The sequence below is a fragment of the Pholcus phalangioides genome, unplaced genomic scaffold (assembly GCF_987345545.1).
Source record: "Pholcus phalangioides strain wild (caught in Gottingen) unplaced genomic scaffold, Ppha-v1.0 ptg000032l_1, whole genome shotgun sequence".
Lineage (NCBI taxonomy): Eukaryota > Metazoa > Arthropoda > Arachnida > Araneae > Pholcidae > Pholcus > Pholcus phalangioides.
The window spans coordinates 10,827,609-10,855,381 of NW_028301622.1; the positions used below are offsets into that span (position 1 = coordinate 10,827,609).

A 27,773-nucleotide genomic window follows, 5' to 3' on the forward strand; every position below is an offset into this window, starting at 1 on the left:
CTGGTCATCTTTCTGGATGGTGCTTTCAAATCCCAGCAGCTTATTTATAGGAAATCTAGGTAATAATAATTTCTTCCAAAAATTACATTTGTTTAGAACCAAAACTTCTGGAGAATAGGTATTGGTTACTTACTACAGGTATTTTGTTAATGACCTGCGAGATCTGAAAATAAAAATATACAATATTAATAGTTGTAACACAATGCAATTTTCAGCTTTCAAATGGAAGAACAAATTTATTATCTTTCGATACATTCATACAGAAAAATTTAGGACTTTTTTCCAAATCTTTTCATCTTCACTTTTTTGTGGGTTTTCGATTTTCGAACTCGACTGTCAGATACCAGTTACAGAAGTTAAGTTTGTATAAACATTTCTTTTGCTACTCCATCTTAAGTATCATTTACATTCGACTGGGGTTACTCGCCCAAAAAAGTATCACACTTTGTTAACCCTTTCCGACTAAGTCTGCGGGCACACCTACAAATTCACTTTTAAAACACTGAAAATAAACGATACATAAAATGGAAATTAGTTTAGGCCGGCCTTACTTTGAACCTTCTTCATCAACACTAAATAACAGCACCACACAAGATGATCCATACTTTTGGCCTGTGTTTATTTTTTGAAAACCCTAATTTTTCAAAAAAATTGATTCAATTTGTCGCAGAGTCATTTTGTCGCAATGTAAATTTGTCGCGAAAAATTTGAATTTCTTTAAAATTCAAATGTTTGTTGTGAACTTATAAATAGGGTATTTGCTTTAGGGGTAAAAAATGGAACTAATTACTTTTTCTCATTCATTGGAAATGTTCCTCCTCCCCATCTCTATTTCAATTTTTAACAAATGAAGAAAAGTGTTAATTAAAGTCATCGAGAGACATTGGAACGTACACCAAGATAATAACTTGCGATTCAATAAATTTTGAAAATCTAATTTTCACCATATAAATAGCAGCATTTCCTGCTTTCTGTCAGGATTTCTATTTCTCGCAGTGGGGGGGGGGGGTGTCGGGGACGCACATCAAGATAATAAATTGCGATCAATGTGCCCTTCTCCCAGCATAATTCACTATTGAATATATCAATGCATCTTTGAGGAATTTTTTATTGACAATGTATTCAAGTTTTATGTATAACAGCAGCGAAAAATCTTACTTTTAAATTATTTTTTTTGCAATAGAATGTACATTTCAAATCACCTTGTATTATTATGCGAAAATAATATTGAAACACTCTGGACACTGGTCATAGTCACCAGAACCTCGGGGCTGATGCCATTTGAGATCCACCCTAATAAGTCATGAATATACAATGCAATGAACCATTCTGCCTCCTGCGTACGGGTTTGAGTCCCTTATATACAGAATAAATGGCAATTTTTAGGCCCCTTCAATGTTTTCTTCATGTTAGCACCTTTGATTGGCCAGGGTGACGGAAATGTTTGGAACTTGTGGGTTCTTGTCTTCATCTTTAAGTAGGAAATTTTGATTTCTGAATTAATTCTCTGGGTGTTCATACCCATTCCATGGAGTACAGTGGGCACCCACAGCATCCCTGTCTCTGACACCACTGCAAATGTCAATCGATTTTTTATTGTTTTTTTTTTCAACTCTAAAGTAACACCTCTCAAGAAAAAGAATGAAATAAGACATAATTAGCCCATTATATGTAACTTCTTATACATGACACTCATACGACGATTAGTAAAAATTTCTTCTTACAACACAAGTGAATTAACATTAACAAACAATAAAGGATTATATTCAGAGGCATATTTTCCTGGGTGGGGAGGGCGTATACACGCTTTATCCCAGGATGACACGTTCAAGTGAAAGACCATAACCGAAATTGAGTAATTGGTGATCAAGAACATGAATTAGAAAGGGAGAAGGGAGGCAAGGTTTGAATAGCCCACAGTTGGGAAAGCTATAAATCCGCCTCTGATTATAGCCTATATTTATCACGATAATTTAAATTTAAAAAAAAAATTCTATCACACATACATATAAACACTCCACAATATCTAAACCTTTGTTTATTTTCAGTGCCTTTGAGTATCGTTTTATTCAAACACTTGTATAATGTGAATATCACAGTAAAAAGAAAAGCCTGATGATAATAAATAGAATAATAAGTAATGCCATTTTTTAAACTATCATATTTTTTTCTTCTTTTAACGATAGGTAGGAGAAAATTTCTTCATCGAATCGTCATTCATAAGCACTACATTTCTACCCTTGATCTTCACCCAACTCCCTTCGCTGCAAGAAATCCCAACAAAAAGCGGGAAGTGCAGCTTATACAGTGAAAATTGAATGTTAATTGAATGGAATTATCAATTAAATATTTCAGGTTTTTAATGTAGGTACTGTAGTGGTAAATGGTGGTGACTCTCGGAAGGGGGAGAAACTCTAAAGCCAATGGGGTGGATAGCAGTTTACAGTTAAAGCGAGGCTCCACTATTATTTGGGGAATATCATAAGCATTAAATTTTTCCACATAATATTGAAATTTTATCATGGCAAAAATCAATTATATAACAAATATATATGTAATTATATTTTCAAATATAATTACATTTTTATAAACAGTTAAATTTTTAAATGTAATTGATATGGTTATCACAATAATTAAATAATGAAATAAAAATATGAATTGAAATTTTAATTTCAATGATGTTTCTGCAATGACAAAAAATAATTATTTTTAGTAAAATGCGTGTGCACTTTTGTTCATGTTCTTATTTCATGTATAAGAAAAAACCTACATACAAGATCGCGTGGAACGTGTACAGTGAAGAATCAACTTTTCCACGAATAGATTCTGCAATAAACTGATGTCACGACAAATTAACATTGAGACAGACAAGAGCTTTGACAAATTTGTACCTCGACGGATTGACACAGCGACAAACTTGTGTTGTGACAAATTGGAACTGCATCAAATTTGTACCATGACAAATTGGCATTACGATAAATTTTTACCATAACAAACTGAGGCCCAATGAGTTGAGTGTGACAAATTGACCGGCTATGTGTCGTAGTATGATTCTCTATATTATAAAATACAACACTTACCAAATTTCAAAATTATAGCTATAGTGGTTTTGGCTCAGCATATATAACCTTTGAACACTCGTATGATTCCCTTAAGCCCCGTTCACATGGGAAATAGAAAAAGCGGGTTTAAAACCTGCCTCAAGAATTTTCACCCCAATGACTGCTCCCAATTTCTTTCCTTACGAAAAAAAAAAGTAGTCAACCGGGTGCTAGCATTCCCAATGCTACCGCAATATTTGCACATGTGAACGGGGCTTTAGAGGTCGAATTTCAAAAATCCCCTTCTTAGTTTTTTTTACGTCATGAAATAAAATTACTGACCAAATTTCATAATTATAGGTAAAGTGGTTTCGCCTCAGCATGATTTCGCTATATAACATTTGAACAACTTATGACCTCCCCACCTTAGGGTCAAATTTAAAAAAAAAAAAACCTGCCTTAGTGGGTCTTTACTTCATATAATGAAACTGACAGAATTTCATGATTATAGCTTCAGTGGTTTGGACAAGGGACGATTTCAATATGTTACCTCTGACCCCCCCTTTTGCGGTCAAATTTCAAAAAACCACTTCTTAGTGAGTCTTTATGTCATAAAACAAAACTATTGACCAAATTTTATATTTATAGCTTTAGTGGTTCCGGCTCGGTGATGATGAATCAGTCAGTCAGTGAGGATATGTTATTATATATATATATGGCAGCGTCACCATCATTGTTTGAAGCTGTTTGTAGCTAGAACAAAAATTTCGCTACAATAAATGTTATATATATCATAGCCACTAACTTTGGAGAATCTGATTGAGATTTTTACACCGATCCAAATTCTATATGCAGACATAAAATGGATTTTTTTTCAAAACAAAGATGATTTTTTTCATTATTGAAAGCAAAATCATGGGAATTTTTCCCTCAAAAAATATGACATCATCATTATGCTAACTTCTGCCAATTGTTGCCAAACAGAGGATTATCCCCCTCATTACTCACCACCACTGTTGTCTCATAATGCAATATATCAGATCTCGTGATATAGTTATGCATTGACTGCATGCAAATCAAAATTGCAGCAACAAAATAATGCAATTAGCCCAAACACAAGACAGATAATTTTACAGAAATCAAGATACAAGTCACCTCACAGGTTCAACTGTGGAAATGACGAACTGATGCTGCATTATTTGTCTTTTTATCACCAAAATTAAACATTTCTTAATTATTTGCTGCAATGGGAATTTACTTTAGTCGTGTAGCATCATTTTCGGGGGAAAAACACGTACAACATACTTTTTCTCTGTAAGTTCTTTAAGGATAATTCTCCCCCCCCCTCCCAAAGTAGAGATTTTTTTAAATCATGGAACATAACTCTGGAATTTTTTTTGGGAGTCCAGAAGATGGGTAGAAATTTGTGAACACTCCCAGAAAATCCACGAGCATGGTAGAATACTCAATATAGCTATGCTATAATAAGTATTCTACCTTGGTGATTATCAGGTCACACTAAGTGAAGTGGTAAATGTAACCAGCATTTACAACTTGATAAATTTTCTTAATTATACTAAACGCCTGAACTTATGGCAAGTATCTACTCTTTGCTATAATTTGAACTCTTATGTGTTATTTACCAATAACTTCATGTTGAGTTCTTTGGCCTTATCCCTGGGAGACCTCTTCTGCTTCTTTTTTTAAAAAGAATATCGCAGATAGAAGCAGCCTGAAATATTTTGATATGGCCCCTTTATCAGTTGCAGTTTTCTATATTTTTCCACGTACAGGGATTCAGCAAAATGGTAGCAGATACTATGTCTTTCTTTTCTAATGCTGTGCAAACTCTAAGAATTTTTTTCTCACAGAATCATATTTCTTTATATTTTAATTTACGTGATCCATAACTCGTGTGATACTACTTGGTGTTAGAGCAATGGGCAAAAGTTGTCTAAGCTTTTCCCAATTGGGACACCAAAGATTGATGATGGTGAGTATTCTACCATGCTCATTCTATTTGAAATTGTTTTTAAAAAATGACACGAGAACTTAATATATCCTACCCGATAAAAACATTTTATGTGAATAATCTTCCTGAATACTATTTTCAGTTTCATTGTCATAACCAGCAGTGTTGCAATATTTAATTTGTTAAGTGGGCAATGTATCAGAGGCCTCAAAACTCAGTAATCCTATTCGGCAATAGGGAGAGCGATAAAATTTGACTAGTCTCATTTTTAAATGTTTGCAATAGTAAACATACAATTGAAAACCATGTTTTGGAAAGTTTCTATCAAGATTCAAAATTCTGTTGCATAGTTGTAAATTCATGGCACACACAATCATAGTTCTATCGCTAATCATAGCAAAGACAATTCCCCTACAATTGAACTTTCACAGGTCAGCTCATACTTTCATTTTATTACTTGAATTTTTAATATCTCAAAGCATTTTTTAACTCTTGTGCAATAAATAAAACTTCTACAACTGCAAATATTATCAACTCTCAGACACACTTTGAGACATCAAAGGTTCCCCACATTATGATAATCTGCAGTACTTTCATTTCATACAACATATCTATGAAAATTAGATTATTATAATTTCATAACTTACAGATGCGTACGCAGAATCGATCACAAGTTTCACCTAAAAAAAAAATCACCAGTCAGAAAAGGAGAATCAGCTAAGATTACACTGCACAAATATGGTATAATGTCTTGCAGTAAATTTTGCGTTACCCAGGTTGCACTATGGGGAGGCATACCCCATTACAACTCCCCCCCACCCACCCATGCACCCTCGAGTGGTTGATAGCCCATATCGCGGCAAATATGTCAGAAAAAAATATTTTTTAGTGGAATGATGTTGTGCACGTCTTGAAAACACTATTTTGCCTTTGATATTCCGATTTCACTGCATTCTAAGACCAAAAATGCTTGTTTAGGTGTCTTACATTACCTCTTAATTTATTTCTGTTTTTGGTATCTGGCAACACATTATTAGTCAAGTATTTAGTTTCAGAGTTTTGGTAACAGTACAGAAAACATGGTTGCTCAAGTTTGAACCATGGAGGAAAGAACAACTGGAGGTGACGCGACCAGCGCGTCGTTGAGAAAGCATGGGGAATCTGGGTTGCCAGATGAAGCCAGTGATCTCTCTATTAAAGGGACCAAGTAGGCCCAAACAAACCGTAGCTTCCTATGATTTCCTATGAGAAACATCTCCGTTTTTAAAAATCATTTAAAAATTTACTATTCACTTTAGGAACTCGATTTTTTTCCCTCAAATTCTGTGGATATATTTTTTCAATTGAACAAGAGCTTTTACAATTTCAGTTGTTAGTTTTTTTCGAATATTAGCTTCAACAACATGGAACCTTTTACAAAAATAACCAAAATTTACCCATATCTTGTGCCCCAAAATTCCTTCTCTGCATTTTAATTTAAAAAAAATTATGCCAAAGCATGTAACACCTCAGTGCTGAGAGAGACACAATGTTTAAAGACACTTGAACAAGCGGTGTTTGAAAAAATCTTACTTTTTTTTTTTGCGAAAAACATTATATATGTAAAACATTAGTATATATAATGCCTTTCAGCTTTTTATATTAAAATATTGTAAAAATACTTCCAGTCCAGGTAGAACAACAAAAACTCGAGTACAGACAATTTTAGATTTCAAATTCAATTCGAAACTGGTTTTTTTGTCAAATTTTCGTACACATACCACTTTAAAAGCAAAGTAATAGGTAGAAAATGAAGAGGGGGGAAAAACAGCCCAAGTGATTATTTTCCTAAATACTACAGACCAGAAAGATGACTTATCGCGGCTCGTAAAAAAAGTTTTTTATTTTTAATATTTTTTTTCTCAATACTACATCTACATAGCGGAAGGTTCGGATTGGCGGCATATATTTCAGTAATGCGTATTCAAGAATATGAGAGTGGAACGGAAGAAGAGGGTGGCGAAATTTGTACAGCCTACAGGCAGCAAAACCATAAATACTCAGTGGCGGAGGATGCTCGAGCACTTCCAGTACTTTGAGGCACGGGGGCGGCAAAATGCTGTTTGCCCCGGGTGGCAAAAATCCTAGCTACGGCCATGTCAGAAGGTGTTCGAGCACCTCAGGATTGATTCAGAAATCAAAATTTCTCATGTAAAGCTTAAGACGAGCGCCCACGGCCTTCAAACACTTTCGAAATGTCCCGGATCTATGATAATGATGAACGAAACAAAATGGCAAAACAAACAGTTAAAAGAAAAAATTATGAAAATTGTATTTTATTGGAGCTTCATATTATTTTAATTAATCATATTTCCATAGACATTAATGTAATACATTGAATTTTTAAAATAAATTGAAGGCACTGAACTAAAAACATATGACGAGTTGAGAGTGAAAAATGATCTTCCCCTTTCAAAAATAAATTAAAAATATAAAAACCCCTTATACAAGGATAAACTTTAATCTTTCCCCTTTATCGGATCATGTAGATTACCTGAAGACACATTAAACAGTCATGATGCTTAAATTTATTTAGTTATTAATATTTTAAGAGAATTCGATCCGGCAAAACACATGTTACGTATAGGGAAAAGAGAGGTTTGTTTGGGCTTACTTGTTAGCCCATAGGGTTGCCACAACGGCTTCAATTTTCATGCCTGATGTCACCTCCTGTTATTCACGAGTTTGAACAGCAACAGATGTTGTCTCTCACTTTAAGTGTTTAAATCTCTATTAAATATGTGTCTCTGTCTTCAATTGAATATTCTGGTTATAATTACTTACACACTCACACACATCATTAGTAATAAGGATATACCAACAGTTCCAAAATAACAAGAGGTTATGAGGTCTCTTCATGCTGACTCTGCTATGTGTGTGAGTAAACAAAGAGTTCCTAAGCCTAACTACAGTCAAGAAGCCTACAAGTGAAATTCCTAAGGATGGAAGCTGGCAAGATTCAAGTCAAGCCATTGAGTGGCAAAGGAGACTGGACACTGTGGAAATATAGGATAAAATTTGCATTAAGTTTCTATGGTGAGGCCTTAGATATAGTGAATGGGAAAATGCAACTGCCAGAGAAGCCATTGGATGGATCATCAGAAACTATTGTAAGTCAATACAAGATTGACTTGAAGGAGTATAATAAAGCAAATAACCGTGCTATGATGGTTCTAACAAATTCAATGACAGAGGACACATTACAGAAAGTAATGAGATTTGACTGTGCTAGGGATGTGTGGCTAGAGCTACACAAGCTATTTGAAGCCACATCTAAAAATCAACTGTACAACATTTGTTTAGAGTTCTTCCAGTTTAAGTGGTCATCAACTAAGGATATGGCTGCAAACTTATCCAAATTGAAGAATAAGTGAAATGAGCTTAACAAAGGTTTAGAAAGTAAACAAGAAACCAAGCTTCCACATATGCAGCTGATATGTAAGATACTTGATGCTCTTCCTCAAAGTTATCGTGCCTTCAAATCAAGTTGGTTGCTCCTGAGTGAAGAAAAAAATAACTGTTGATGATTTAACGACACAGCTATGTTCTCATGAGCGGGAATTAAGCAGACATCAATGACAGTGAATCAGGTCACGAAGCACTAGTAGCAAGTTTCAAACAGAATACCCAGAATCATCAGAAAAGAGAAGAAAGCACATCTTCAAGTAAGAAATATAGTACGTGTAATTACTGTCATCTGAAAGGACATTGGGTCAAGAACTGCCGTAAATGGATTGCTGATGGTAAACCACCGAAACCCAGTTCAAGTCGTTCAACAAGATATCAGAGTAAGGGTGGTGGTACTGCTGCTGCTGTCAGTATGTCTCTCTTGGCTGTAGATGAAGATGTTTTCGCTGCAGAAGTGAATTGTGATGATTGGTATATAGATAATGGTGCATCTAAACATGTTACCAAGAGTAGTAATTTCTTTGTAGACTTTGAAAAATTTGAATATCCGCATGGTATAACTGTGGCAAATGGAAAAGTACTACCAGCCGTAGGGAAAGGTACAATAAAAATAATGGCCACAGTAAATAGTAGAAAACAATGTAAAAATTTACAAGATGTCTAGTACGTTCCTGATATTAGCAAGAATCTGTTTTCAGTATTAGCAACACAAGACCGAAACCAGAACAGTGTATTTGAATCAACATCTAGAAAATGTTATCTGAAAATTAATGGCAAAGCAGTCCTTAGTGGATCACGAGATATCAGTGGTGGTCTTTTCAGAGCTGAAATTAAAGTGCTGCTACCAAAAACCCCAGTCAAAGTAAATATGACAAGCAAGTATGATTCTCTTTAGTTTTACCATGAAAGATGGGGACATCAAGATAAACAGCATGTGAAGTCATTAATGGAAAAAGAACTCAATATCAAGGTCAACATTGATAAACAGTTATGTGAAGCCTGTATCTATGGCAAGGCTCATAATTTGAAGTTCGGCACTAGAGAGAAAGCCACAAAACCAGGAAAACTTATCTTTACAGATATATGTGGACCATTTGATGTATCGTGTAGAAAGTATCGATACTTTGCTGTTTTCAAGGACCAGTATACCAAATTCCGCTATGTTTCCTTCTTAAAGCATAAATCAGATGTATGAAGATAGCCATCATCAGGGATGTACGGCTAGAAAAGAAGAAGACTTCAACGAGAAGACTTTTTACCTCATGCTAAAAAATTGGGTCATAAAGTTGAACAAGTCTTGAGTGACAGTGGTGGAGAGTTCAAAAACCGAGCAGTCCAAAGAATTCTCAAGAAGAATGGAATTATTCACAGATTGACTGCAACATATACTCCTGAACAAAATGGAAGTAGCCAATGAGAGAACAGAACTCTTGTTGAGATGGCAAGAACTCTCAAGTACTCCAACAAAGAAATGAGCTTCCTGGCAGAAAGTTCCAGTGATCAAGAAGTTCTAGTGATCCAAACTGATAATAATGCAAATGTGACTTGCACAAAACCCAGAATTCCATCACCACACAAAGCATGTTAGCATTAAACATTTCTTCATTCGTGAAAAAGTGATGGAAAGAGAAATTGCAGTACAAAAGGTCTCTACAGAGTATCAGTTGGCCAATATGATGACAAAGCCATTGCACAAGCCAAGATTAGTGACACTGTCCGCTAAAATAGGACTTGTAACGATTGTTTGTTTTATTAACAAGGGAAAGTTTTAGAATATTATGTTAATGGACAAACAATTTATTTATTTCTGTTTTTGGTATTTGGCAACACACTATTAGTCAAGTATTTAGTTTGAGTTTTGGCAACAGTACAGAAAACATGGCTGCTCAAGTTTGAACAGCAACAGATGTTGTCTCTCACTTTAAGTGTTTAAATCTCTATTAAATATGTGTTTCTGTCTTGAATTGAATATTCTGGTTACTTACACTCACACACATCATTAGTAATAAGGATATATCAACAGATCCAAAATAACAAGATTTATAACTTACTATTTTCAGCAACGGAGTAAGGAACGCTTTTGCCTAAAAAATAGAGAAGTTTGTTATATTTTGAACTATCAGAATACAATATTCTCTATTTATAACAATGTTCTTTTTAACTGCTGGTTTGGGGATTGGCATCCCCATTACACAAAGCAACTAAGAACTAAATTGTCTTGTCAAAAACACTGTCCTATAACGAAAGATACAGAAAAATCCACACTTCAAAAGAAAACAAAATTTGATGAATCAATCATATACAGTCAATCCTCGTTAATGAGTCACTCTTGGGAGAGCAAAAATATGACTTAGTAAGAGGAGTGACTCGTTAAGCGGAGTAAGCCATAGCTGTGCCAATTACAATTAGGAGTTCCAAAAAGTGACCCGGTAAGTGTAGTGGCATGTTAACCGGGTGACGCACTAACGAGGTTTGACTGTACTGTGAAATGCCCATATTTTAATCACTATTTCTGACACTCACACTGCTACTTGACCATACATGCATTTCATACACACTCTCCTCAGTGGAATTTCTAATGAATCGGTGAATGCCAGATTGTGTGTTCTGACTGCATGTGTGGTTCCTAATGTATTGATGTTGTTTGAGTTGCGCTTGTCACATGTTTTGGCTGATGATGCCATCTGTCTTTGATATTGTGAAGTGAAGTTGATAAATGCTTGAATTTTCATGTGATGCAAGTATCATATTGTAGGTCTGCCTGCTATCTGCTGAAAGGCTTTTTCAAATGAAAGGTGCCGTTCAAGTATTACGTAAGCGTTTTAATCATTTTTGACCCTCCCCCTTGCCAGCAAAAGTAAGCAAAACTCAGACGCCCTCTCCCCTTGTCACAAAAATTTCGTCAGCACTTCCCCCACCTGCTAACACATATTGGTGGGGATCCGAAATGTACGCGGGATGGGGGGGGAGGGCTTGTGTGCCACCCCCCCCCTAGACGAGTAAAAAATATTTCTTAAAAAAATTAAAATTTCGAAAGAAAATACTTTTATATATTATTATAATCGGTTTCTGTTAATTTCAATGCTATTTGAAGGCTATGAACTCAAAATGTTTCTAAGAAATTAATTGCAACCCACCTTTTAAGCCATTCACATAGCAAACCCTTGACCCGCGGAACAAATGTGGCCCTGAAGGTTATGGGATGTGACTTGCCCCCTCAAACCCAATTTCGTAAAAATGAAAATTTACAGATTGGTTAAATGACCCGTGGCACAATGCTAGAGCATTTGAGAGGCCCCTGACACATTTTGAGATCACTGAAGTAGGCCCATGGCACATTCAAAGGTCACTTAAGTAACTCACGACACAGTTCCAGAACACTTAAACAATTCGTGGTACATTTAGAGATCACTTGAGTGACATCTGTCACAATTTTAGAGCACTTAAGCAGCCCTGGTGCAGTTCTACATCACTCAAGTTACCCACAGAACATCCCCAGATTACTTAAGTGATTCGTGGCATAATTACTGATTACTTGAGTGATGCGTAGCACAGTTCCACAGCACTTAAGAGGTCTGGACTCATTTCCATAGCACTTAAGCATCCATGGATTTCAAGAAAAACTCTCCCTTCCTGAAATTTGAATCTATGGTCCTCTTACCAGCAGTGAGCGGAGATGGTCACTTTATTACATTCTTGATTTTTAACACAGCGAGCATGTTCATTTAATCAAGTTTTTATGGGTCCCTGTGTTTGTCCTACGTAGCTAAGTAGTAGTAGCCAAGGTTACTCCCACCACATGGAATACAATAAATGTCTCATTGTTTTTTCTGTGATATAGCATCTTTCGGGGGTTTGAAACAAAAGGTTTCAGTAGGCACATATGTGGCTGTAAGGTTAAACTTTTTTGAGAATCAGATTGATCTTAAGTGAAATTATTGGATCGTGGGGTATAATTACACTTTCATTAAATAGCTTTTCAGACAAAAACTACATTAAATGAACATTCTTACTGTGAAGAATGTGAAAAATCGACCATCGCCACTCACTGCTGGCAAGAGGGCAATAGATACAAACTTCAGGAAGTGAGAGTTTTTGACCAAGGGAAATCCATGGCGGATTTAGACTTTTACGAAGGCACATACATCTGGGGCCTTCAAAAATCAGTAAACGTCAATAAATCAATGCCACCGATCACAACCCCATGGCTTAAATTCATTATGAGCGGGAATTTAAAGAAAATTCAAATATACCAATCAGATAGCTCCATTTTGCAAGCAGCCAATAAGGGTGTTGTGTGATGTTTATGCTGTCACATCCAGGATAAAAAATAATGAACATGACGAGCAAACACAACTAGAGTCTTGAATTAGAACTTCAACAATTTAAGTTTATTTCAGATAGAATGATTAAGGATTTGATTCAGAAAATTTTACAAATTTTGACAAAATTGAATATCACAAAGTTGTCGGTCCACATCTCCATTCACCGGGAGTAATTTCATCTCGTAGCTGGAAATTGAAGTCAACTCGTCCGTTCTTTTACCTCGGCCGGCCTTACATTATGAGAAGCGGCCTAATAGGAGTTTAGGAACATGGAGGATTTACATAGGCATTCCAAGCTATGGCACCCTAACTCCCCAGGTGGAGTTAACCATTGAGTGGCGAAGTACAGCTGGATATGAGTGAAGTGACGACACCATCACTGCCTTTTATATTGAAGCAGTGACCAATCGCCATAGACTGCATTGCCGATTTGCATACATTCCGGATTTTCGCATCAGCAGAATCGCGATGCAGTGGCAGTAGGAATGACGCCATTTCACCAAAGTCAGTTGAGAACCTTGGGAGTGATGTTTACCGATTGCTCCAGATTGACTGCAAACTTAGACCAGCCCCAGTTAACAAAAATTTATTTTAAAACACATTTCCCACTCCCCTTTCCACTCGTTGCGGGTTCGTACCATTGAAGTTGCAAAAGACTTACACGCAGACACTTCTCTTCATTCTTGCCATGACGTTTGACTTGAACAGACGTATAGTTCTTTCGTTCCGTTCAGCAACCAAGATTGACGATTTGGTACTCAATCCAAGTAGGGAAACTCGGTCAGTGTGATACTTTTATTCTCTGAAGATGACACTCACAGAGTGTCGAAATGCATTATGAATTTTTTAGTATTTCCTGGTATTTCCCTTATTCATTGATGATTTTTTGAGTATTATTAGGCAAAGTCATATATTCTTCCATATTCACTGCATTTATGCCATTATGCAAATAATCTTCATAGCCTTAAATCTTAAATCATAACATCAAAATCTTATTCATCCTGATATAGCAAAAAAAAGTGTGCAATATAATAAGGGTTTCTGTGAAACAGAGTTAGCTTCTCACAGAATTTAAAGAAATGATTAAATTTAAAAGTAAAATGCAAAAAAACGTGAAAAATATAAATACCTTATCTACTTAAAAAATTTCTCAACATAATAGCATGTTAATAGATTAAAAATGTTTTTTCTGCTGTTTTCTCAGCCTGAAGCCTGTTACAATATTTTCTATACGAATCACGAGTCGCTTTCAGAAGTTCAGCATCTCGATGACAATTTTTTTTCAAATTTCTCATGCCCTTGAACATAAGATTTTGTTTCTTATCCCATTAAAGCATTGGGTGGACAGATATTTCACTGTTCAAACACACTTTTTTTACCACTGAATTCTTTCACTGTCTGCATTACCATGTGCTAAAGATTAAAAAACCTTCTCCAGAACTGGCAAAATTTTGAACTTTGGGCTGCTTTCAAGGTTACAAAGTTTGAATATGTCTGTCCAAATATCTATTCTCTGGACTGATTTCACTTCTTGTAATTCTATGCATTGTAGTGCAACCTATTCACCACACATAATTGACAGTTCTGTTGGGGACACAATTTTGAGCAACATCCCAACAATACATAAGGGAGTAATGTACCATCCCAGCACGAGAGGGAGTGCAAAAAACAAGAGATAGTGCAAACATTTCATCCTCTCTAACAACATGTTTTGGAAAGGTAGGGCATTTATATATAATAGGTATCTCGCAGAAGTTATGTATATATATAAAATGAGCATGATATATGCGACGATAACAACACGACTGCATAGTGGCTAGATGACAAAACTATGCATATTTTAGCTTGAGTTTTTTTGCAGATCCCGTTTTTTTTCCCACCAATCTTCGAAAAATTTTGTTAATTTAAACGTGTAAACAAATCTCCTTTTCGATTCTTCGTAAAGGCGAGTGTGCAATCTTGTAGGAAATAAAGCAAATTCAGGGCGTAGATATGCTGTCTTTTCAATGTAGGTTGGTAGCGGCGAAATTGCTGTTATTTCCAGTATGCAACCCGCAGGAGAAAAAAACGTTCTCCAAAATCGGAAAATTTGGCGTATTCATTCATGGACTTTAATAGCCCACAGGTCATACCAATAACAGTACAGGACTTTGTGCTTCAAGGTAATAGAACTACTTTCCAAGGTCACGAGATAGGTAGATGATGAAAAAAATTGAAGTTCCCCCTTCCGTATATTGCCTCCGTATACAGGTACAATATAGGATCCTGTGGGTTTGCTTGATTTAGGGGGCAATGCGAAAAAAATTCAAAAGACAGGCCGGGGGGGGGGATGGACAATGGAACAAAAAGTTTGGGAAGCTATGATCTAGGATATTTGCGCCCCAATGCTTCACTCACATGTGTGGCAGACATTTTCAGAGGTTACATAACAAGGCTGCAGTGCAGAGTTGTTACTTATAATACATGTCTGATGTTTTGTCAAGTGCAAAATAGCTGTATTGGCTAATTTGGTTAGATGTGTGAGGTTCTGAGTGGTTGCTTGTAAAATGTATAAGGACTGGATTATCCAAGGTAGGTATGGTCCTCATTAGCTCGGATAATTGAGGTACTACTGTATTATGATACAGCTTTCTTTAGAAGTTTATCAATGATGGTTCAATCGCATCAAGGCATTCAATGGCAGCAGGGTTGTGTGAGGTAGAAAAAGAAAAATCTGCGCCTGTCCTCATGACAAAATTTAAAAGGACCACATAAAATAGCTTTCAAAATATTAACAAATAAAGGATAAAAATAAGTGCAACTACTTACAGCTTCTTTTGGCGATAGATGCAATGCCTTAAAAATAAAATGAAAGAAAAATTAAAATAACTCCAAAATAGCATTTTGTGGTATAAAGATGTTAATGTGTTTCCAATATGCTAAACATTTGTTTAATTCTAAGGAGATACAGAATTAAGTACGACCAAAATCATATACAATAATGACCATTTCACTGACACAAAGGCTTTATCCATTAATTGTTCAACTCTCAGATTGGCCAAAGACTGCTGAACATGGTCCCTTCCCCTGCTGCCAGGCCCCTAGGCTGTGATATTTAAAGGGGCCCTTCCAAAGTTAATTTTGCAGAGTGAAAAAACAAAAAAATTTACAGGGTGGTTAAAATTATACTGACAGTACTCAGAGGCCGGTAGCTACCATTATGATAGAGGTATTTTGATGAAACTTGGTATATAGGATATAAAAATAAAGATTGAACAAAAAAAGTTGAATTTTTTACCACCAAGTGAAAAAGTGGAGCTTTTTATTGCAGTTATCTTTTTCCCACCATCCAACCAAGTTCCAATGAAATACATTAACCGCAATGGGCGCTACACAGGTCGGAGTAGTGTCAGTATAATTCAATTGACACTACTCAGCTTAGTTATACTGACACTACTTTGACCTATGTAGCATCTACTGTAGTGGACATAGTTCATTCCAACTTGGTATATACACTATTTTGACCATGGGGGAAAAGATAACTGCAATAAAAAAAGAGCTACTTTTTTACAAGTCTTAATCAAGAAGCAATTCACACAGAAAAGTGTAAATCAACTAAAAAATTCATGAAAATTCCAAACTGATGAAAATTATAAACTGTCGTAAGAATTCCAGAAAGGATGAAAATTTAAAATTGTTGTAAGAATTCCAGAACTAATTGAAGTTTGACACTGATGTACAAATTTTTGAACTAATGAAAATTTTAACTGATGTAAGAATTCCAGGATTAATGGAGAAAAGGGCTTTATATTATTTTTAGAGTTAGGGAAGGCCATTGCAAAAGCAGCTCCACACGTGCATAAATCACACCAAATAATATGGACCGCTTATGAGAATTTTTGTCAACAAGTGTGGGAGGAGACACCACTTTCTACTCTCCTGCATAGTCTTGTAGCCTGATAATGCTAATTTGCAAGGGAAAAAATAAGTTATGATAAACCTTAGGTAACTAAATCCTTCCCGATAACTATAAACAAAATTTTTCCTATGTTATGATATTGATCTGTTTCGTTCTTTGGAAAAGTGATAAAAAATACCCAGTTGATAACATTATCCATGATTTTAATAAATGGTGTCGACTGTGTAAATAATTCCTAACTTAAGACTTTGCAGTCTGTGAAATAACCTCATAATCATTTTTACCTCATCTGGTAAAAGGGATCTTGGATGAAAGGAAGGAAAGAAAACAAAATCTCGTCAGACGTTGAAACAGAAAAAAACATTTCGACAAGTTCACTTTGAAATGAAAAATCTCAGAACTTTCATAACCGTAGAAAATATTCAAATAAAAATGGGTCAACACATCCGCTGGTCGTTTATTCAGATAGGCTAGAAGAGTGCCAAGGCTAAAAAATTTTTAATCTACTTTATAATGGTATCAATGTCAGAGGGCCGTGGTTTCCATGAGAAGAAAAAAAAGATAAATTCACACTCACTGCTTTAATAAGTCCGTGGATCATTTCTTTTATCTGAAAAAAAAGTTCATAGAATAAACTAAGATGAAATGAAGCTTTATGTATGAGTTTATGATTTGCCAATATAATCAGTATCTCTGATAACACACTTACCTTGTCTATTATCTGTTGAATCACATCAATGATGTCTGAAATAAAAAAATGTGGAAAATAAACGTTAAACACTCAAAGAAATTTAAAAAAACAAAATATTATGATAAATACGGCAGAACTTCTCTAATCCAGACACTTCTGTCTATATATTTTTTTAAATCAGAGACTTTCATGTTTGTTTTTCAATGAAATTGACAATGCTCCCACTCAAAAAATTAGAAAAAGTATGAAAATGCAGGACTAAAAAGTAGGACGGGGGAAGGATAACCCTTTTAGACAACATAATCATAGCATAATGAAAAAAATCCCAAATTTTTTTTTTTTTTAATTTTGAATTAACTTCTTTTACCTTTTTCCACAGCACTATTTCGGTATCCTATAAGATTGACTCAAGCCAAAGCAAAATGACAAATGACTTGGTTACTAAACTAATTTTTGACTAAACAGTGCACTAACAACCACAGATACAGCTGTCTCTCCTCATATATATTACTTTTTTGGAGTCTTCCAAAATGCAAAGTTTGCCAACTCTTTGACAATGCTCAGCAAATTTTGAAGACGTACGCTTTTTAAGAATGACGCCGATTTTGTAAATTTTCGGCAACACATGATCTTGCCAATTGATCCTGGAAACAATAAAAGGCAAGACAAATCAAAATGTATAAAAATGACTAGGTTAAGGACTATTTCCACGGGCACCTAAATGATAATGTTACAATAACTCTGATCTTGCCCCATGTGACTTTTTCATTTTTTCTGGGATAAAGAATTTTCAAAAAGGAAAATGAGCCTCAGGTTGCGAAGAAGTGCAGCTAGCAGCGACAAAGGCACTGGAGGATATGACAAAAAAAAGCTTGTAATTTGCATCTTTGTATGAACAATAACAAAAAATGCATAGGGTAGTTACTTCAAAGAAAACACCAAATAAACAGGTTCTACCTGTAGTCATTCTATAATAAAATGAGTACTGGAACTTTTTGAAAGTAATAGCACATAAGGTCATAGGGCAGTCATTTACACCAGGGGAGCATTGCGTCCCAGTGGGGCCCTGTATGGCATGCTCATGACAAGGGCCCAAGAAAAAGTCTGCCCTTGAGTCCAAAAAGGGCACACTATGGTCCTGGTTAGAATTTTTTTTTTTTGTTCTCAACATTTTTTAAGCACTATTGGTTGGCATTGGGAGGTATCTAACATCAAGAAGAGAATTAACTCATACTGACCATAGCCCTTTATCCTGAGGGACTATCTTTCAATATATGGCCACTGAAACCTGATCCGTTAGTTGTTTTTTACAGTTTTAGTGACTGTTTGTCTGCCATATTCAGACCATTTGTGGCAGAGAGCTGATATATTAACACAATTGATTAGTTGGGATGTTTTAGATGGAACTTTTTAAAGATTTGTCCTTTGGATGCATTTGTTTATAAGAGTAGTGTTTATATTTTGTTTGCTTAAACGTGCGAATTAACATAGAGTTGAAGAAGCATAGAGAACATGCAATCACAGACATACATGGCCTAGGAAATTTATATTTATGAATCAGTAATATACATGAATGGAAATAATCAAAAAATATTTTTCTATTAATAATACATAAATTAATGGGTATTGCAAAAAATGAAATTTATTTTTTACTAGCTATAATACCTGGCAATGCCCAGGTTTTCTTCAGTTACTGAGTGGATTGAAAAAGTGGCAAACCATTATAAAGGAATAAACTATTCCTACATATAACTGGCAGCATCAAAGTGAAAAATCAATGAAAAAAGGCATACAGTATACATGTCTGAAACGCACTGCTAGGGAACCACGGTAACCAAAGTAAACATTAAGAAAGTGATTGTTGAGGCGAAGAAACCACTGTTGCCCAACAGTTTTTTGCCCCCGTTTCAAGCATTTTCCCATCTCTGACAAGCTTTTAAAGTAGCCTGTCGTTCAAGTTAGGTCCCGTTTAGCAAATATGTGAAATTTGGTGGCAATAGGTCTGAAATTGCAGATTTGTATATAGAAGACACACAGAAAATCAATTTTATACGTATACATGATACTTTCATCTGTGAATCATTGCCACAGTTCTGATGGATATTCCTTCCACGAAAGCCATGGCTCAAGTACCTATCACTTACTTCTGGGTTGGCGATTATATACGATCTCCCACACAGAAACATCAGTACCTGAAAAAGAAATAAGAAAACAATTCAATTTAAAACAAATTTTTTTGCAATTGTCTAATAAGATTACATGAATTTAGAGCATTGCATATTTTATAAATTTACTTAAAGGAGTTTGCATAATGAATCTGTACAATGCAAGAAAAATTATAACAAAAAATTGCAAGTATACTTCATAACCGTATTATTCCATTGGAGTAAAAAACCTAGAGTTACATGAGGCAGGGAGAAAATTCCTTGGCAAGGTCAACCAATTTCCAACCATTCTCAAGCTTTTTAATTAATCACATTTTTTTGAAGGACAGTTAATGTTTTGACTGCAATGATACTGCACACACACAAGCACCACCGTCGTAACGCATGGGTTCATCCGAGCATGGCCTGGGGACCTCACATAAATAACTGGTTGAAATTATTTCTGAGAATTTGCCAGATGGATGGGGTTACAATACATAATAACTCTGTGGTCTTTGGGGCACTCTGAGATGAAATTAAAATTTTTTCCTCTTTTTCGCACAGTAAAAGTCTGTTACAACAAGTATATCTTATGATCACAATCTTGATATGACGACTGATTTGCAGGTGATTGCCGAAGAGCTAATGTTACAAAAAACATCTGCTTATGACAAGTCATAACTATAAATTTTCATGTAATTGCAAGTTGTCGTTACAACAGACTTCTACTTATTTGGAAATCTTGGATCTTGCCAGATAGGCAGAGAATGGCCCGTGTTCTGTGAAGAATAAGAATGTGAAGATAATGTTTCTGGACCATGGCAAGTGGCGTATATTGACTTTGGGAATTTGAAACGCCCTGTAGTTTCAGTATACCATGTTCCTTACCAGTTACGAAATGCTTGTCACATCCACTTTGTTCTCTATGCTGACTGAGGAATAGATAGGAGAGAAAGGGTTCCTTTCTCAGTGGCCAGATTTACGAAAAAGTCAGCTCGCTCATTTTCTGGATCTTTATGTTCCTTCATCCAGAGCAGTTGAATGTTTCCATTGCGAATAAGTAGCTCACAGACTTCACAGGCCATTGGATGAGTTGTGAGAGCTTTCAAGGAGGACAGCATGTCTGTTTTTATTTTGGTGTTATCGGCACATGCTGTTCCCATGATGGCCAGCATTTTGGCTTGAAAGAGTGTATTTTGATCATGTACATGGAGAGGTAAAGGAGTTTGGGTTGAATCTGTCAAGCGAGGGTGACTACAAAAGTCTTGTTTAAATGTAAAGCAAATGAAAAAAGAATGAAATTTTTGTTTACCATTATGTAAATCATATTGCTTTTTGAGATGACAATATTTCCCAAAATGACCATCTGGGCAGCTTTCACATCCATTCAGATTCGGGGAGCACGTCTCACAAAATCGAAACTTTTGGCAGATGTCTACCCCAGGTTCACAAGGTGCACAATGCAAAGCAACATAGCACCTGAAAAATGTAAAAAACTAGATGATAAACTCAACTAAATCCAGCTAACATATTGAATACTAATATCATGTATTAGTAATAAACTAATTGCAACCTCAATACAGATTTAACAAACAAAAAAACAATTAAAAAAAATTCAAGAGAATTAATCAGAACTAATTAATCAATTTAGTTAACCTCTCGATAAGAGATATTGAAACATAGTATAAGTCTATTACTCACAATCATAAGGGCAAAACTGTCATTGTAACTGACTTCTCGTTAAAAATGAATTAAAATTTTTTGCTGTGTCAGGTAAATTTTTGTGGTTCTTCACCATTACTGAAATTGTCTCTCAGATTTCATTCTGATATTGATGAATGAACAGGATTCCAATGGCAAAATCAATTTTTGGCTCAAAGCAGTTGCTTCTCTCTATAACGTTTTTGCACATAATTTGCCCTGACTTAAGAACATCATGGATCCCCGAGCCATTTTTTGGAGGCCCTACCTACTACTGCTACACCACACATGCACCCCGCTCACCCCCCCCCCTGTGGAACCCTCAACGAATCGGTACATGCAGGAATGTGCGTGTACGTGTAGTGAAACCTGACGTGAAGTTTTTTGTTTCTCTGTAGTGCTTGTTATGTGTTGTTCTGCCATCTGCCACCAGTTTTTCTAACTATGAGTGAAGTGTTATGATTGAATGATTTATCGTTGTAGGACTGCTGCTCTCTGTGGCGAGACTTTTTAACGGGGAGATCGGCTCGCATTTGCGCCTTGAAGTTGGGAACCACAGAAAACCAACTTCAGCCGACCACCACTGTGGGGTTCGAACCAGGATCCTCGCTTCGCGAGTCCGTCACTATAACCACTCGACCACCACAGCGGCGGTGTGGTGGTGTATATAATTTGGCATTATATACTTCGCCAGCAGTTTATTAGGCATTGCATAGTTATCTGTCCATTATATTATACCAGGGTTGGCAGGTTTTTGACAAATGACAGTTTTTGACGGTTTTAACTGTCACGTCAAAAAACCTTTGTCAAAAACCTTAAATATTGTTTTTCAATATAAAAATTCCTATTGGAAGTACACACATTAATTGCATGTAATGTTTAAAGTGAATGTTAAACAAAGAATAAATATATAATATGATTGTAAAATAATTTTCTACTCTCTACAGAATTATTTTGCATAATATATATATTTTTTTTTTCTTATAAAATATACAATTTGAATAAAGCATAGCATAAACATGAAAGGAAAAACTATGGAATGATTTGACATCCTCTGATTCAAAATGATTCTTGACCTTCCAAAATTTTTGCAACTGCTCATATATGTGTGCATTGATATAAACCACCTGCTGTACTCTTTTTACAACAGACAAGTGTTTAAAAAAGGTTTATTACATCATATATGTAATGGTGTGGTTTCTGTTATTATTAAATTATATAGATATAATCGCTGAGATACTTAAAACGATACTCTTATTGTGCATAACATTTAAATATATCTAGAGACCAAAATACTAAATTGTAGGACTAAAATGTCATTTAATTTCACAATGCTAGCTTGTATATGATGCTTAAGAAACTCTTGTAACTCAAACTTAGTTATTCTTACTTTTGCACTATCATATGGTATATTTACTAGCATTTATAATGCAATAGTTTTCCAATTGAAGCTGTATTCAAACATGCAAAAAAAAAAATGCCTTGGTTATACACTTTATACACTTTAAATCTCTGTGAATTTATACAACTTGAGCTAAGAAATTTTAGGGGAAAATAAATAAATTTAATTAGTGTATTAACAGATGCTGCGTGAGAATTTTTATATGGAATAAAATTTTGGGCTGATCAGAAAATTTAAAATATCAAAATATGTATTTTTCCAAAGTAATTATAATTCTGAACATAAAACCCTTTAAACTACATAAAAGTAAGTGTGTTGTTATTTAACAAATCTATCAGGTTAACAAAAACTATTTGACATCATTGACAGTGAGTTTTTGATAGTTTTAATACTGATTTAGTTTCTGAAGTCAAAAACCTAATACTGCGATGCCCTATCATACATATTTTGAATAAACAGCTCTATTCAGCTTAGCAAATTGAACACAAGTTAAGCTTAGATGAATAAAGCGTAAAATTATATTTTATATGTTCTAGACTCTCATGTTGAAAAATTCAAAATTGCAAATTATAAGTAACATTTTGTTTTAATTATTGTAATAAATTAATGTTTGAAAATAAAACATTGTAATATGCAAAAAAATATAAATTTTTCATCATGTTATATACCTATTGTGTTCAAAACATTATCAAAAGGCATTCATTTAGGTTTTTGACAGTTTAAACCAGTTTTTGACGCTTGTCATGTCAAAAACCCAACCCTGTATTATATACCCAATTAGTTCTTTTTCAACAAAATATTCTATATGTTTCATTCCACGTCGTTGATTTATGGATGGTGGTATAATCTAAATGCTGAGTTTGAATGGAAGAAGATAAATTTAGGAGTGTCAGAAGTATTTTAGAACTTGGTGTCTCAACTTGAGCTTCATGTAGAAAAAAATTCTGATTTTTGAATAAATTTTAGTGTGCTCGGATGCATGTTCAAAAATACTGGGGATGCTTCAGCACCCATAGCTCTGATTCAACAGTTCTATCTACAAAATTTTATAAGCAGTCCCTAATGTAGAAAGTTTTAGAATCTGTCGTAAAAAAAAAAAAAGGTTGTTTTAAAACGAGAAACAAATTTGGTATCAAATACTTGTTCTTTGACCAAAACTCACAACCTACGCTAATATTCAATCATAGATGGCCCCCAATCTCCATATACCACATCGTCTTTGAAATTAAATCACTACTACTTCACCAAACACCAACTCTGGCCATATCGGTATATTGCAATTTACTGCCATTAGTGAGATGGGTTGGAAGTGAAGGCGCTGTCTATCGGTGGTCGCCTCGAGTTTGTTAGGGAAAATATCTTATCGATATCTTCTCTTGGGTTCGAACCAGGGACCCTGACAACAACCTTCACGATGGTAGACGAACATCTTACCACCATGCCACTCGGGCACGAAATTAAATCACTGACAACTATTTTTTTGCAAGTAATCCTTTGTACTGGGAAATTATAAGAAGAATGATCTAACCAGAATAATCTATTTTTTCCAGTTTTCACAAAAACCCTTAAGGTTTTCACTTTTGGTGTATTCTTGCATTAGAGTGGAAAAAATGCATTTCATTGAAAGAAGGAGCAAGAACAAAAACATGGAAGAGGTTAACACCTCCCCACTGACTGGAAAGGCTTTTTTAACAATTTTTCGTACAGCGACCCTCCTTTATGTAAGACGATCATCATCATCAATCACAACCATTTTCAATCCACTGCTGGATGAAGGTCTCCTCTAAATTTTTCCATTCTGCTCTGTCTGATGCTTTAGCATCATATGTTAGACGATACATAGCTATGAATTTCAAAAAGCTGCTGCTCTGAGCCTACACTTTAGTAACTGCACAAAGAAAATTTTAGGCGCCAATACCAATTTTTTTGTTGCCATGGTGACCCAATGCCTGGGATTTGTCTATCTGAACTAGTCTATCTCTCAATTTCACATCAAGGGACATCTTGATACATGGGCTGATTCGGTTTGATAACAAGGTCACCTCCCCCCCCCCCCCAGCAACAAGATCAAAATGCGAAAAATAATCTATATATATAAAATTGCTTTTGTCTGTCTGTCTGTGTGTATGTATGCTCTCTTTACAAATCTACAATTTTAGATCGATCGTCGCCAAATTTTGCATATATACCAAATGGGATTAGACTTGAATGATAGGCTACTTTAAAATTTCGTCAGAGCAGGGCAAATGCCACAAATGGGCAAAAAATTGTCGGGCAACAATGGGTTTTTCGGCCTCCACAATCACTTTCCGAACATTTACTTTGGTTACCATGGTTCCCTAGCAATGCGTTTCAGACGTGTTTTATGCCTTTACAATGGTTTGTCACTGCTCTAATCCTGTTAGCATATGTATAATAGTTTATGCCTTTATAATGGTTGGCCACATTTTCAATACTCCTAGTAATGAGGCTTTTTGAATAATCATCAGCATCGCTTTGAGGGTCAGGAAAAGGGTGATCCTCATAGAAATCAGTGCTAAAATGGCCGATTTTACTGTAGAAATGCAAAAATTTTGTGATGTTTTCCGTCACATCAATAATTTTAAAAATTGTATAGAAGTCTTGATTTTTGAAATATTGAGTTCGCTAGGAGATTAAATATGAAGTAATTAGCCCCGGACCTACTTTTGAGTTGCATATCCAGACAATAACATTGATTTCAACTTTTTATTTATATCTTCTCAAGCATGAAAATTAAGTTCTCGTATTGTCTTTTGATTATTCAACTGCATAAATTGATATAGTTTAGGATGTTTCAAAATTAATCATGGGTCCGTAGAGTACACCGAAGAAATTCCACAGCTTTAATAAAGCATTTTTTGAAGCATAAACAGGCAGAGAGGATAACTTGAAGTTTGGGAGGGGGGATCGAAATACCTACCGCCCCTTAAAAAAAGGAAAATAAAATATTTGTTTCCATGTTTCTTTAAATCTAGATTTTTTTATTTCATGAAGTCGCCATACTGGTTAACTTAGACACGGTTTGCATGTCCCTCAAAGAAAGAGGGAGATATCACGTGATCCTAACAGCCTCATTGAAGCAGAGCCGGGTATTATAGCTAGTTATTAATAATTATATACAGTAATAAGAGATATCTTCACAAATTGCACAGTATACAAGATTTTAAATATTTAGTACCACAACATCTTACTTACATTGGAATAGACGGAACGAAAAATAGATCTGAATTGCCGCATTTGCAATGGGAGTTGCCAGGTCGCAAGGATGGACATAGTGCAGGTGGGATAACGGTCCTATTCACAGGAGCAGATGCCGAAGCAGACGAAACACACAATATAACAGTTGCAACTGAAACATAATCACATGTTCAAAATATAATTCATTACAATACATACATTTCATTTGAATACATTCAAAAGGCTTATGGAAAGTGAAAGAATTTATGAATGAAAGTTAATAGTTCATTTTTTTTCAACTCGTTACGTAATTCTGGTATAAATTGCACATGGCAACACCTGGGAAGCTCGAGACAAAACCTCCGCCCATATGTGACCCAGACATGCCAATATTGGCTTAAAGCTTATCATAGTAATGAATGTTCAGCTTTGCCTCCCCCCCCAAGACAACATAATCATTCAAAAACTCAACTTTTTTAAAAAATTTTAATTGAAAATTCATTAAATATCGCATCTCATCGGCACTGGAACCTAGAAGGCTCATGCCACATGAGCCAACCCTCCCCAACTCTCGAAACAATTTTCCAAGGTGTCCCTTAATAATTCATTCATGAATATTCAATGCAATCCCAACCTCCATACTTCTTGTGGGTCGTATATATGGACATCTAGAAACCCTAGACCCCCCCCCCCTCCACGCATTTATGTTTTCTTTGTATCAGAGCTCCTGCAGAACCTACAGCAAAACATTCTTTCTGACACAAGTTCAGTGAGCTCGACCAAGCACTATGCAAATAAAGCTGGGTCCTGACCTGCTGCGCTGAACCACTCAGGGCGCAGGGTTTCAGCTAGATAAAAATTTCCTTTAGCCAAAAAGCGGAAATGGGGGGAGCTTTAGCAAAATGCTAAAATGCTAATGATTGATGGTTAGATGTCTACTCGTTTCGTACCTCCTGTATGCATTTTTGCAAAAGTGGCTACTACTTCTTTAACATTCTAAGATTTTCTTTCGCATTTTGCGAAAAATTCAACCATAGGTTAAACTCTGGTGGGCAGTTTCAAAGGAAAACAAGTTTTCTGTACGTTTGGGCACCATCTAGAGTGGGGGGTGTACCCGCAGCTTTACAGATTGCCTTCCGCGCACAGACTAAAACGGATTGGCTCAGAGTTAGTCTTCTCTCTAACTCTCTCGCATGCGTATATGAATTCATCGTTATGGTAAAGATCGATGCAATTAAAAAATAATAATAATACAAATAAGTAAAACACACACACCGCAAGAAATTCAAAGACCCGATCTAAACTGATTTCCATAGTATTGAGTGTCTCGCATAGCTCTAGTTTATAGCGGCTGTCCGTAGAAACTACAGGCAATTCACAATAGCAGTTGGCAACTCTGGCTGACCTATTCCTAGCAGGGCCATCTTAAGAGCATCATGGGCCCTGGGCCAAGAGATTTTTGAGGCCACAACAAATTCTCAAAAATTTCAACTACTTCTCATTATCGTGAGGCCCCGGGCTCATGCGTTAAGACAGCACTGATTCTTGGTGCCCCCGCCTACACTTAAATTTTTCCTAAAAAAAAAAAGTTTTTACCCCCCTCTCTTTAACCTTGGATCTGACACACCTGCTACAGAGAGCAAACAGAAATCAATTTTCCAATTTTTTTAAATCGCTCTTTCACTTTGGACCTTACAACAAACGAGTGAGCTGGAAAGCAAGAAAGACCAGGGCAGTGATTGACCTCAAGAATGATCTAGAGCAGTGGTTCTTAACCTTTGGAAGCCCGCAGCCCAGTCTTTTTTGTGAGTGGAAGGCCCAGTCATACACATGACTGATGAGTAACAAAGGGAGCAAAATGAAACAGTGAATCATTCACTGCCCGGTTCGGCTAATGTCACGGCCCGGCAGTGACATTAGCCATCAAAATGATTCTACACTTTAAATCGACCAT

General features: G+C 35.6%; 1 protein-coding gene across 1 annotated transcript in view; it reads right to left on the reverse strand.

Annotated features, from left to right (window-relative positions):
- The window catches only part of LOC149066949 (uncharacterized), a 33,674-nt gene continuing 5,901 nt past the window's right edge, over nt 1-27,773 (reverse strand). The window contains exons 2-10 of the mRNA XM_089253121.1: nt 25,838-25,991; nt 20,831-20,997; nt 19,519-19,566; nt 17,393-17,427; nt 17,261-17,293; nt 15,594-15,620; nt 10,512-10,544; nt 5,661-5,693; nt 1-163 (exon numbers count right to left, since the gene is read on the reverse strand). Coding sequence (XP_089109247.1) covers nt 83-163; nt 5,661-5,693; nt 10,512-10,544; nt 15,594-15,620; nt 17,261-17,293; nt 17,393-17,427; nt 19,519-19,566; nt 20,831-20,997; nt 25,838-25,991 — 611 coding nt within the window. The 3' untranslated portion in view covers nt 1-82. The remainder of the gene's footprint in view (nt 164-5,660; nt 5,694-10,511; nt 10,545-15,593; nt 15,621-17,260; nt 17,294-17,392; nt 17,428-19,518; nt 19,567-20,830; nt 20,998-25,837; nt 25,992-27,773) is intronic.